This window comes from Pollachius pollachius (genome assembly GCF_949987615.1).
Source record: "Pollachius pollachius genome assembly, chromosome: 3".
Taxonomy (NCBI): Eukaryota; Metazoa; Chordata; class Actinopteri; order Gadiformes; family Gadidae; genus Pollachius; species Pollachius pollachius.
Window position 1 is genome coordinate 17,508,563 of NC_136936.1, and position 12,178 is coordinate 17,520,740.

At 47.4% G+C, this 12,178-nt stretch overlaps 1 protein-coding gene across 1 annotated transcript in view; it reads left to right on the forward strand.

Annotated features, from left to right (window-relative positions):
• The window catches only part of atm (ATM serine/threonine kinase), a gene marked incomplete at its 3' end in the record, with an annotated part of 33,645 nt that overhangs the window by 1,609 nt on the left and 19,858 nt on the right, over positions 1 to 12,178 (forward strand). Inside the window, exons 6-29 of the mRNA XM_079732325.1 lie at positions 322 to 487; positions 1,094 to 1,332; positions 1,506 to 1,675; positions 1,919 to 2,091; positions 2,411 to 2,782; positions 3,164 to 3,367; positions 3,536 to 3,637; positions 3,846 to 4,071; positions 4,413 to 4,544; positions 4,986 to 5,111; positions 5,225 to 5,314; positions 5,550 to 5,754; positions 6,058 to 6,251; positions 6,668 to 6,747; positions 7,034 to 7,189; positions 7,741 to 7,816; positions 7,947 to 8,077; positions 8,348 to 8,462; positions 8,958 to 9,128; positions 9,558 to 9,733; positions 10,145 to 10,388; positions 10,842 to 10,960; positions 11,054 to 11,180; positions 11,740 to 11,939. Of these exons, the coding sequence (XP_079588451.1) occupies positions 322 to 487; positions 1,094 to 1,332; positions 1,506 to 1,675; positions 1,919 to 2,091; positions 2,411 to 2,782; positions 3,164 to 3,367; positions 3,536 to 3,637; positions 3,846 to 4,071; positions 4,413 to 4,544; positions 4,986 to 5,111; positions 5,225 to 5,314; positions 5,550 to 5,754; positions 6,058 to 6,251; positions 6,668 to 6,747; positions 7,034 to 7,189; positions 7,741 to 7,816; positions 7,947 to 8,077; positions 8,348 to 8,462; positions 8,958 to 9,128; positions 9,558 to 9,733; positions 10,145 to 10,388; positions 10,842 to 10,960; positions 11,054 to 11,180; positions 11,740 to 11,939 (3,994 nt within the window). The remainder of the gene's footprint in view (positions 1 to 321; positions 488 to 1,093; positions 1,333 to 1,505; positions 1,676 to 1,918; positions 2,092 to 2,410; positions 2,783 to 3,163; positions 3,368 to 3,535; positions 3,638 to 3,845; positions 4,072 to 4,412; positions 4,545 to 4,985; positions 5,112 to 5,224; positions 5,315 to 5,549; positions 5,755 to 6,057; positions 6,252 to 6,667; positions 6,748 to 7,033; positions 7,190 to 7,740; positions 7,817 to 7,946; positions 8,078 to 8,347; positions 8,463 to 8,957; positions 9,129 to 9,557; positions 9,734 to 10,144; positions 10,389 to 10,841; positions 10,961 to 11,053; positions 11,181 to 11,739; positions 11,940 to 12,178) is intronic.

Sequence of the window (12,178 nt, forward strand, 5' to 3'; positions counted from 1 at the left end):
CTTGTAGCTGATGGTCAAACAAAGTACTTCATTGTAATGCCTTTTTAAAGGAAAGTAGGCACAAACAGGTGGCTTTTCCAAGGTATCTTTCTTCTGTAGCTTTCCATTGCTTTTGTTTTCACCAAAGAATTGATAAAGGATATTATATATACAATTGTTGTAACATTTAATTTGATTTTAATTATAAATCAAATGTAATGTGTTTTTTTAGCAAATGTATTCTCTATGTGAAGAAGTGGTGTGAAATGTTATTTCAATCAAATCCAAAGGTTGCATTTGTCTTAGTTTTATGTTTGTGTACATCTTCATACGTGTCCCTAGGTCTCCTGGAGCTGTTCTGTGAGCTGTTCAACTCTTCCTCCAAGGCCATCAACCGTGTTCTGGTGAGCCGGGTGATCAGCACGGTGGTGCAGGGCTGCTGCATGCAGACTGATAGCCTTCACAACGCTCTCTTCAGCTTCTTCTCCAAAGCACTGCTCAATGTCAGGTAACGTTGTTGCAAAAATAGTGCTCTAAAATTAACGAAACTGTAAACTAAAGTCGAACCATCCCTGGAAGGAAGGATCACTCTTTCTGCGTTCCTCCTCAAGGTTTCTTCCTTCATTATTTTGTATGTTTTTCCTTGCCCTTAAGTGGGCTTAGCGTTAGGAGGGGTCATGTCATGTGGCCTGTAAAGCCCTTTGAGACTGTATTGACTCATTGGTATGATTTTGAGCACTGCTTACATGAAAGTGGCACATCATGGTGAAGCATTTCAAGCACCTTCTTTGGATTATATTCGCCAAATCCAAATGGGCAGGGTAATGGGGTTATAACAGAGCCCACCTTGTTAGAATCCCTGGTGTGAAGGTAGATTTAGGCTAATTGAATATGAGTCACCTTGTACATATAATGTGATTCTCAAAGAGTCTATTGAGTCGTGATCTCTTTAAACAAGTTGATAATGTAATGATGTAACATTGTGGCACCACTGGATTATTGTGTTGGCAGAAGAGTTTAACACATATTGCCTGAGCATGACTAACCTAAATGAGAGAATGGTATTACATACCTTCCCCATGAGTCTGACCGACCGCCCCTCCCTGCTCCTCAGGCAAGAGAAACACCTGGCCGTGGTTGAGCACCTGGTGTCCGCCCTCAACATCTTCCTGAGGTCGGCCGCCATGAACTGCCGGATGAGGGTGTGCGGTTTAGGGGAGGAGCTTCTGCCCTCCATGCTCTATGTGTGGGCGGACATGAGGCCCAGCTCCGCCCTCAAAGATGAGATAGTAGATTTCTTCAACCTGCAGCTCTGCGTGCACCACCCCAATGGAGCCAAGACACCGGAGACGGGTAAAGTACCGACCATCTGAAAACGTTTTGCATGTCGTACATTATGGACTTTTACTTATCAAAGAAGAATATGTGTTTGTTCCAGAAGGAAATAACACACTCGTCCTTTTGTATCGCGAAACCAGTGTACTAGCTTCAAAATCGATGCACATTGTTTGAATCCTATGGTTTAGGGGCTCATGCTGAGGACTGGAACAGGTGGCGCAGTCTTCTGTACAACCTGTACAATGAGCTGGTCTCGGAAATCAGCCATATAGGCAGCAGAGGGAAGTACATCACTGGCACCCGACACATAGCTGTCAAAGACAACCTCATTGAGCTCACTGCAGACATTTGTCACCAGGTAATGGATGGCAGGATTTACGATTATTAACCAGTTGATCTATTTAATTGTGAAGCACAGTTTTTCCCATAATAGCTTGATAAGTCTATAATTAATTATTTGTGTGTGCAGCTTCTATTGAACATACAAATGTTCTTCGTGGACTTCATTCACTGAAGTTCTCCTGTGGGACAGTGCTTCTTCTTTATATAGCAGTTTAAGACAAAGACAATGAACTCGTTCAAATCGATGTTGTTTCTCCAGCTGTTTACTAGAGACATGGGCGTCCAGGTGCTGGAGGTGACCCAGCTGCCCGCCCGATCCAGGGGTGGTGCCACAGAGGGAACTCCCAGCAAGCGGCGCCGCATCGAGCTGGGCTGGGAGGTCCTCCGAGACCACCTTCAACCCCAGCACAGTGACTTTGACATCATACCATGGTGAGCACCCGCATCTTCATGGGCTGAGCACTAGAACAGAAATAACAATTTGAAAGAGTGCGTACAATTCTGCATTGTATTGTATAAGCATTCGCAACTGCAATCCAGGGACTTGAAGTGTTTTAAGATGCATCACATTGAGGGTTGGGAATCTTGCTCACAGATCCCGGCAATTAGTCAGTGGACATCGGGTAATCGAACCCAGGTCCTTGAGCCCGATAGGCCAAACCGCTACACCTGCACTAGCCCTACGAGCACACACACCACCCTCTGCATCACAGTTGCGTCGCACAACCTTGGTTCTTGTCCCCTGCACCAGGCTTCAGATCACCACGGTGCTGCTCTCCAAGTACCGGTCCACGGTGCCGGGCGGCGAGCTTGTCCCCCTGCTCTCTGTGCTGTGCCAGCTGCTGGGCGAGCAGCGCCGGGGCGAGAGGGGCGCCTACGTGCTGGGCTGCCTCAGGGAGCTGGCCCCCTGCCCGGCCGCCCACCCGGACCGAGCCCCGGAGTCCAGGGCGGAGCTGGACAGGCTGTGGGGCCGAGTGTGGACCCTGGCCCTGCGAGCGGTCGGCTCGCCGCAAACCGAGGCCCTCAGCTTAGGCCTGCTGACGTCCATCATCCGGGCGGGGCTGATGTCTATGGATAGGGAGTCCTGGAAGCTGTTCTCTGGCATGGCGTGCAAACCGTCTCAGTGAGTCTTTTTGGTTTTGTTCACATGGTCTCAAACTCATATTATTTTTGTTTTGCACATGGTAATATGTCTTTTGTGATCGTCAACATAGTAATCGATGCCATCTTACCACTGTTAGTGAAATAAAACCGTAATATAGAGAAAGCAAGCGTTACATCCCGTGTTTACATAATTGCACAAGCTGATTAAACTCTTTAAAATATAGATCCTACAATTAGCCCGCCTATGTACTGAATCGAGAATCCATTTTGAAACGGGAACCAAATCAGGACCCCAAGAATCGAAATCAAATCGTGAGATACCGAAAGACTCACACCCCTACTTCCATGAATGTGACCCTAATGTTGCTGTCCTCCGCTTGCTGTTTCCTCGCCTGTCCAGGAGTGCAGCCGTCTGTCTGGCCCAGGCTCTGTTGAAGTGTGCCATCCCCAAGCGTCTGGTGCGAGGCTCAGGCTGGGACCATCTAGGACATGTGGATGGGTCCGGGTCCCAGAGTCTTAAGGAGGCTCTCGTTGGCTGGCTGCTGATGTCAGACCAGAGCGATGAGTCGGATGACAGGGTCAAGCCACACCCCATCATCTGCAGGTAGGAGCGGGTTTTAGCTTCATAGGTTGGACTACAGGGATACCCTGTTTAGAATGAGTATGAATTAGAATAAGTATGTCTGGGAATACGATTAAAAAGTCTTCAATCTCTACAACGATTAACGCTAATACACTTCCATGACTCCAACCAACTTAACCTTGTTTACAGTGATTTCTCTCTCAACCTGATTGGAAACGTCCTGGTTTCCCTGACCCTGAAAGACACGAGGACAGGGCTCAGCTGTCTATTGGCCTCAAAAGGATTAGATAGGTAAGACAATTACAACTTTTGTGTTTTCAATATTCTAAAAACATTCCGTCTCGTCAGCAATCTCTGATCTGAACTGGATTTTACCGCTGATGTGGGCCTATTTTCCGATCTCCATTGACATGGTACTGTTTTAATCGGAGGATGTTCGATGATTAATAATGAGGATAAGTTAATGGCCGCTAACTTATCCTCTCTCCCTCCTTGAAAGGATCCTGACCCAAGAGCAGGCCTCACAAGACCCCTCCCTGGTGGAGTTGGAGCGGCTGTACCAGCACTTCAGCCTGGAGGCACCCACCGGGGTTAATAACCAGAGCGCGGCGGTGGCCTCTGCCGCCGCCCCGAGCCAGCTCCCCTTGGTCCCCAGCCTCAGGGACAGGCTGCAGCAGTCGCTGCTGGCTGTGGCCGACAACCTACTGAACTGCTACTCTCCCAACGTGAGTAGTGGCCTTTAGTAGTTGCTCGATTTTTGAGTTTGAAAAAATTGCATGATGCATTTATTCTGGATTTTTCTCCAAAAAACACTTTGTAACTGAGAACTTTGAAATTTCGCCCTAATAAAATACCCAACATTTTCAAATAGAGATTGTCCAATCGAAAATAATGTAGAAAAATGAATCCAGCTGTTTATATGAAACATTTATGGAATAAAATAAATACAAATCGCGATCACAATTCGATTAATCGCACAGCCCTAGTTGTTTGTCATTTTGACTCTGATGATTGCGCCTGCAAACGATGTCCCTAACGCCCTGGTGCGGCCCCCGGTCTCTCCCAGTCCCCGACCACGGCTCCCGAGTGCCTGGTGCGCTGCCTGACCCTGCTGACAGGCGTCCTCGCTGGCTACGTCTCCACAGGGGCCCTGAGCCAGGAGGAGGCCTTCAAGTCCCCGCTATTCATCAAGGCCAAGGTACCGTATGGTGGCCCTTAGCTGGAAGAGAATGGCATGCCGGCTGGCAGGGTTAGGGGTTTGATTCCCACCGGGGCCCAGCCGTGATCAGCCTCAATAGTTTAACGGTATTGGGAGTTATATATTGTGTATATATTTCTCAGCCTCTTCAGCCATGGAATATGGTGATTTATTTGTTGTTAATGTCGCTTGCAAGCACGCCCAGATGTATTTTGCAGTATTTTACAGATCTGTGTTGAACTGGATTGTGTAGGCATTTATGAGATATTAAGAAACATGGGTTGGGTCGTGTGACAATAAAGCTCGGCAAGCTCATCTTGCGTGTGAAAGTCACTACAATTTCATCATGAAGATTCCCTCGAAACTCAACTGAACATCCTATCAAATTTGTCTTGATTATGATGATCCAAAAGTATTCAGTTGTTCAACTGATCCTTTCAGGCCTTGGCCCAGGAGGTCAGCGATTTTGTTTCAAGTGTGAAAGTGAAGATGAAGGAGGAGGGAACTATGGCAGCGCTCAGGACTGTGATGAAGCTCTGCACTCTGTCGGCCAGCCCAGAGGCCCAGGTCAGACTAAGTTTACTCCTTAACTTGTTTTTTATTAGGCTGCAGAGCACCGTTTATATTCTTCAGAGTGATCACTGGTCTAACGCCAAAATATATTTGTCTCCATTCTGCAGGACCACATTTCCTCCATCTCCTTCCGACTTTTCACAAGCATCCTCCCTGCCAGACTCCTTTCTGAACTGGCAGAGATCTGCAAGCTGTTGGTAAGTGACCACAGCTACAGATCCATCTACCACAAAATAAACTCTGTGGATTTACTCAGAGATGCATTGTCCTTGAGTCATTTGTGCAAAAATGTTCCCTCAGCGTACCACTGGTCCATCAAGTGACCGCCAATAAATTACATAATGCCTTCCAGCCCTTCCATTTTTTAAGGGCTTAGAATAGGTCACAGGTAACATATCCCCATTAAGCTAACCCTCCCTTCCCCTGGTTCAGCTGAGCAGTGTCTCCAGGACAGCCAGCGCACAAGTTGAAGACCAGCGCAGTATGCTGGAGGACGAGTGGGATGCAGTCCGGACTCAGCCGCCGCCACCGGTGGACGACTTTGACCTGCTGAGCGACGACGAGGTGCCTCACACCAGCACCAACCAACCCCACCGGCCCACCGGGGACGGGGCTGAGGTGGTCGCGTGTGGTCCGGGTAGGAAGGGGGGCAGGGATGACTTATTTGTTAACCGGCTTTTACGATGATATATATAACACAATGTTGCCTCTCTATATAGTAGTTGGTTGCGGTGATAGTCTGTCAAACTATAAATGTACAATATTTTACATTTTATTCAGGCAAACCAGATCTGCATGGCCCTTTTAACAAAAAACAAGTTAAACCAAAGGTATAGGTCAATACAGTTTAGTGATAACATCTACAGCATCTTATGTCACTTGATGATTTGATAGCCAGCAAAAAGCTATTTTTAACTACATAGACTCTCTCCCCCTGCAGGTGCAAAGAGCCTTTTGGCAGAAGAACATCTGGCCAGCGAGGACCTGGCTCTCCTGGCGAGCCTTGAGTTCCTGTGTGTTTGTGCCTCGGTCCAGCCAGCCCACAGCCTGCTGTTCAAACCCCAGGAGGTGCGGCGCAAGCTGCTGCAGCTGCTGGAGCACGTGGACTTCAGCAAAGCACTGCACATCAACATGGTGGGCAGCAGTAAGCGTTGTGATGACTATGATCGGCCAGTTGTCGCTAATTATTTATTAATATAGTAGCGTTTCTAGTGGGACGAAGGTGAAGACAACCATCATGTCATCAAGACTATATTTAGGTACAATATGCCAAAAGTTGACCTAGCTTATCCAAAGAGAACCTCTACTCCGTCAGTACTCTCTCCAAACCCCACCTCATCCTCCAAATGCGAGGTTTGCTAGAAAAGCGTCACATCGCTGCTGCACTGACAACCTACGTGACAGAATGTGTTATACAGCACATTTCAAACACATTTGTGTTACATATTGTACCTTTTTAATGACAATGCCATGAAATTGTTAAAACCACACTGTGGGGTAGGGGATGGATGGGTTTGTCCCATTGAAGAGCGAATGTGTCTCTCCCACAGTATCTGGTCCTGTTGAAGAAGCTCCCCGCTGAGGACACTCTCTCTCCAGAGGAGTTGGATCTGCTGCTCAGGCCCCTGGCGTAAGCGCGCACACACACACACACACACACACGCGCACACACGCACACGCACACACACACTTCTTGCTGACTGTTCGAATTTTATCTATTCTCTTTTATCTGAATTTAAGTGTCTTCATTGATTATTCGTATACCTTTTGTATTCACTGCGGCAACATATCAGAAGATGTTTTTTTTTGTGCAAACTAACCTGGCTCTCTCTCTGCTTCTGAGAGAAAGTGGCTGCTGACACACATGCATATGGGATCTCTAAGTGTATAGTGTCTCCGTGTTTTTGTGTCCTTAGGGACTTGTGTTCGCTCTACCGCCAGGACCAGGAGGTCTGTGCCACGGTGCTGCTGGGGCTGTTACCGGCCATCCAGTGCCTGGGACAGACCCAGCACCCGGCCAGTGAGATGCGCCACGTCCAGGGTGTGCTGCTGCAAGTCATGTCTGGGTTCTGGTGAGTGCCACAGTTCGTAGACATATTTGTGAGACACAGGGTTTGATCCAGCATTGCTTCAAAGCAAGGGTAGGCTATTCATTTTTGGAGTATTATTTGTCCTATGTGTTGAAATTCTCTTGACATCTCACCAGCAATCAATAACTCAAAAAAAAAGAACAATGAGTGCATGTGGCTGTCACAGGCCTGTAATAAGCCCTTCCAATCATTTAATTCGGCCCAAATGAAATGGTTGGATGGCCCACCTGTCTGTCTACCTAGCTGAGCACCCTCTGCCCGTGCACAGGACCTGATTCTTCCCCAAGGCCAGGCTAGATCTATTGCTAAAGCTGGCGAGTTAGTCACGTCTTTTGGGCAAGTGGCTTTGGAGGAAGGCCTGACGGGAAGGGTGTGATTTATTTCAGTTGGATTCTTTGGGTTTTGGGGTTAAACATTTGTACCTCCCCTATTTTTTGGGGGGGAATTCTAAGAGTTTTGCTTGTAAAAGGGGACACTCATTTGTTCTGTTAATTTCTTGTTTGTTGATATGCTGTTGTTTTGCTGTGTCTTAGCATCCTGGCCCAGACAGGGAAGTGCACAGCGGGTGTGCGTGCTGGTTTGGTGAAATGCCTGGTTGCTTTACTGGAGGCAAGTCATTCATAGTGTTATAATACACTGTGATAGCTTGCGGAGCCTTTCCTAGTATGTTCCCTTTGTTTGTGTACGTTATTCCCCTCTTCTTTCTTTAAACTTCACAACCTATGCTCCTTCTTGTCAGGCTGACCCTTTTTGTGAGTGGGCGGTCCTAGTCCTGAAGGAGGAGGAGCTTCCTGTATCCGTGCTGCTGCCCTCTCACTTGGCCGACGCCCACCACCACGTCCGCATGTTGGCCGCAATGTCCGTGGAGAGGTTGGTACCTACCAACTGTTACAGCAGATGTGTCTGCAACACTTGATACCTGCATTTTAGATTTATTGGATGACACTGAATCAAATCTCATCCATGACTTGTCTTTTAATTGTATTCTAGACTGCCGGTATATGAATCATCTTTCTCCATTCAAAACATTAACTGTCCTTTCTTATATAACTGATGAGGGTCGTGGCTCCTGGGTTATATTTGCATTGGTTTTAAGATCCCTAATTGGGATGATCTACCGTCTCTCCCTGCTGTATCAAGGCTGTTTGTGGAGATGAAAGCTGGCCAGCCAGAGAGGAGGATGCTGCCACTGCATCACCAGCAGGAGGCCTTTGAGAGAGTCTACCTCAAGGCTCAGGAGGGAATGAGGTTCTCGGTAAGAGTAGATATTTACTAGTCACCTCTCCCCCCCCACCGGCAGCTAGCTGAAAATTAGTCTTAGTGAATTGTACATTATTAATACCTCATCATATCTAATTAAAACTAGGGTAGGCTTATAAGCCAGCCAGAGTTAGCTCAAAATTGTACCCCTCCATTTAGTTCTCCCTCCAAAGCCACTTCTCCAAAACACAGGAGTAGCTTTAGCAGAAGGTCTGTCTAGCCTTGTGGATGATTCCAGTCATGCAAAATGAGTGCATGAATGGGTTGAGGTCGCCGGATAGGTAGGTAGACAGACAGGTAGGCCTGTAATAAATCCCCTTCCAATCATTGCATTCGGCCCACATACACCGAATTTTTGTCATTTTTTGTCTGAGGTCTTGATTTATTTATGCTGTTGGCAAAACAAACGATTCGGAAGAAAATTGCCAACCCCAGCTCTACTGTGCTTTTACTCATATCTGTGCGCATCTCCCTGGTCACACAATCACAGCAGAGCAGCCCCTCGGAGGAGCAGCGTGACGAGGCGTTCAACCGCAAGGCCTCCCTGCTGAAGTGTGTGTCGGTGGTGCTGTGCTGCAGCCCCGTGTGTGAGAAGCAGTCCCTGTTTGCCCTCTTCCAGTCACACAAGGAGAACAACATCGAGGATCAGCTCATCAAGAAGGTCAGGGCTTCAACTGAGTGTTAATGGTGTTACTGACTCAGGGTGGCTGTAATGCCACTTTATACTGATGATACAAGTATTTAAGTGGGGATTGCTGTCAGCAATATATACTTAATTTAGGCATTTTTTTCTATTTAATACGCGTATTTCATCAAGTATTTCTTACCTATTTTTTGCAATTTTGTGCCAGTTTGTTTTGTATAATTTCTATATATAGTTTTTAGGTAAAAATTTTACTTCATGTCATCTTTTACCCCCTAAAAATAAATGCGTTATCTTCTGTTTGGTTACTCAATGTTTTGCAAATGTTCCTCTATTCATATTTAAATTATTTATGCATTCAATGTGCGCTTCAGTACAGCTAATCTGCATTAGTATCTACATGAAGGCTATGCGACTGAGATGTGGTGCTGGCCCTCTGCCCTGCAGGTGCTGTGCAGTGTGTCCAGAGTGCTGGGCTACAGGAGCGTGAAGGGCTTTGTGAGCTCCCACCTGTACTACCTGGTGGCCGAGTGGCTGGGACAGAGGCAGGCGGACGACCGCTACAACCTGGAGTCCTTCCCCTTCGCCCTGCTGGGCCACGCCACGCTCCACGACTTCTACTGGTGAGGAAGGGGGGAGAGTGGCCCAGACTCACACAGACTGGACAGCATCTTGGGATTGGCTGGGCCAAATGGAAGCTTGTTTTTTTGCATTGTTTTCTCATCAGAATTGATTACACCTTTGCTGCTTTGTGTTTTGGTTTTTTTTACTGGATTTTGTTTAAAACTCTGGGGAATATCCTTTCCATATTCATATTCATAAAATGAATACACATTGATAATTCATGATTTCATGTACTGCATGTGTTCATATAAAAATAAATAGCTTTTTATTAAATGTTGATTTGGGCCTTAACTTTGTCGAGTATCTTAAATCCCCCAGCACCCATCAGCATGAATAATCATCACACCCCGTCATGTGGACAACCTTCTTCCATGACTTGTTTTTCATCCTTTCTGGCCGGCCCCCTGTAGCGCCTCCTTCCAGGTGCTCATCCCCCACCTGGTGTACCTGGAGGACTTTGAGCAGGTCAGGTCCATTGGAGGCCTGCTGGGGAAGGACTGGAGGGAGCTGCTGGCCGACTGCTTCCCCAGGATCATGGTGAACATCCTGCCGTACTTCGTGCTGTCCGGCCAGGACCCCCAGGTGGCCCTGCAGAGGGGGAGAGCCACCAAGGTGTACGACCTGCTGAAGGACAGCAGCTGCCTGGGGAAGCAGGTCCGACTCCTTCTGTATTTCAGTCAATGTGAACGCTTTGCTTTGGTGCCGGGGATGTCAAACCGGCCACACAGGACTCGTGTGCATATCACATGACCCATTCGGACGGCATACAACCAATATGCCAATTGACTGAAATAGATGTAATACTTATCACCAAAGTGATGATGCATCAGAGATATTACATTTCTAGAAAATGCTTTCTTAATTAAAGACAGATTGTCCATACTCTTCAAAGTGTGTTTCATTTCAACATTAGAGCTGTTCTAGGAGGAGGTGGGTCTCTTGATGTTTTTTGAAAATGTGCAGAGATGCCATTCTGTGATTCATATTAAACTGAATGACCTGAACTGGTGATTAATCATCCGTTGGGGTGTCTGTCTGCGATTCGACCTCATATGTCTTTGCAAGAGCAGTGCATCGAACTCTTGTCTCCCTGGCTGTCACCCACAGAGGATCGACAGCCTGATCCAGTCAAACCTGGCGCACATCGTGGTGGAGCTGCTGCTGACTCTGTACGAGGGGGCCGGGACAGGGGAACAGGAGAGGGCGGACCTCCAGCGGTTCATAGGGTGAATGAGCACCGGTCGTGCACACGTCGTCCATATATTGCAGCCAAAGTGCCCACTCCAAGTCTTAACAACATTGATTCTGTTGGTTTTTAGTGAACTGGATCCTGCACCGAACCCGCCCTACTTCAGCTCCCATGTGATCAAAGCCACGCTGGACTACATCAGCCGTTGTCACGGCGCAAACCATAAGTCACTGATCGCCATTTTGTCCAAGAACCCGGTAAGACCGGACTTACTCATTGTGCCAACGGTTTTATCCAAAATGACTAACAGTGAATACAGATACATGTCCCTATAGAGCAGGTGGTGGTTAGACATCTTGCGGAGCTCCCAGCGGACCAGCTGGGAGACATACACCCAAGTCCCTACACACAGCAGAGCCTTCCATCATTGGGGGCAAATTGGGTGTACTTACAACACCATGTCGGCCCCCAGTAAGGGATGGATAGTCTGTAATTGCGTGCAGTATTTCAATCCTTTTGTAAGTTAAAATGTATTTGTCATATATAATATATATATATATATTTTTTTTTTTTGATGTGAATTGGTCCATAACTTTTTTTGCGCACTCTTCTGCTATTACTTTTAATCTAGCTACTGCTAGATAAGCAAACTAGTCTATAGCTAGCAAGCTACTGCCAGAGGAAGTACTTAAACTGTAGTTCGTCCTTGTCTTCTAACTATCTATATCCGAAAACACCCTCAAATATACAAAACTAAAATCCCTCACTCTTCCTCTCCTCCATTTCTTCCCCTTCCTCGTCCATCTCGTCGCCCAGATCTCCATCCAGAGGATCCTGCTGGCGCTGTGTGAGAAGGCGGTGGAGACCACCAACGGCTACGAGCGGCACCGCATCCTGCTGATGTACCACCTGCTGGTGGGCCTGCTGCTGGGAGAGATGGAGGAGGGCCTGGGGGGCGCCTGGGCCTTCGTCCTGAGAGACATCATCTATACGCTCATACACCACTTCAACAGCAGGTGGGGTTTACACCACACGCTGAAACACACTCATACAGAAAGAAACACACCTCAACAGACTTTTCGTAAAGTTGGACCAAACGTTGGTGGTAACAGGGGTTGATTCACACACACCTTATGTTGTAAGGGGCAGTGTAGTCCTAGTGGTTACGGTTCTTGACACCACCTAGAGGTTCTTGGGTTCGAAACACCGTGCCCACAGTCTACCTGTAGTCATCCCTGAGCATGCCTAACCCCTA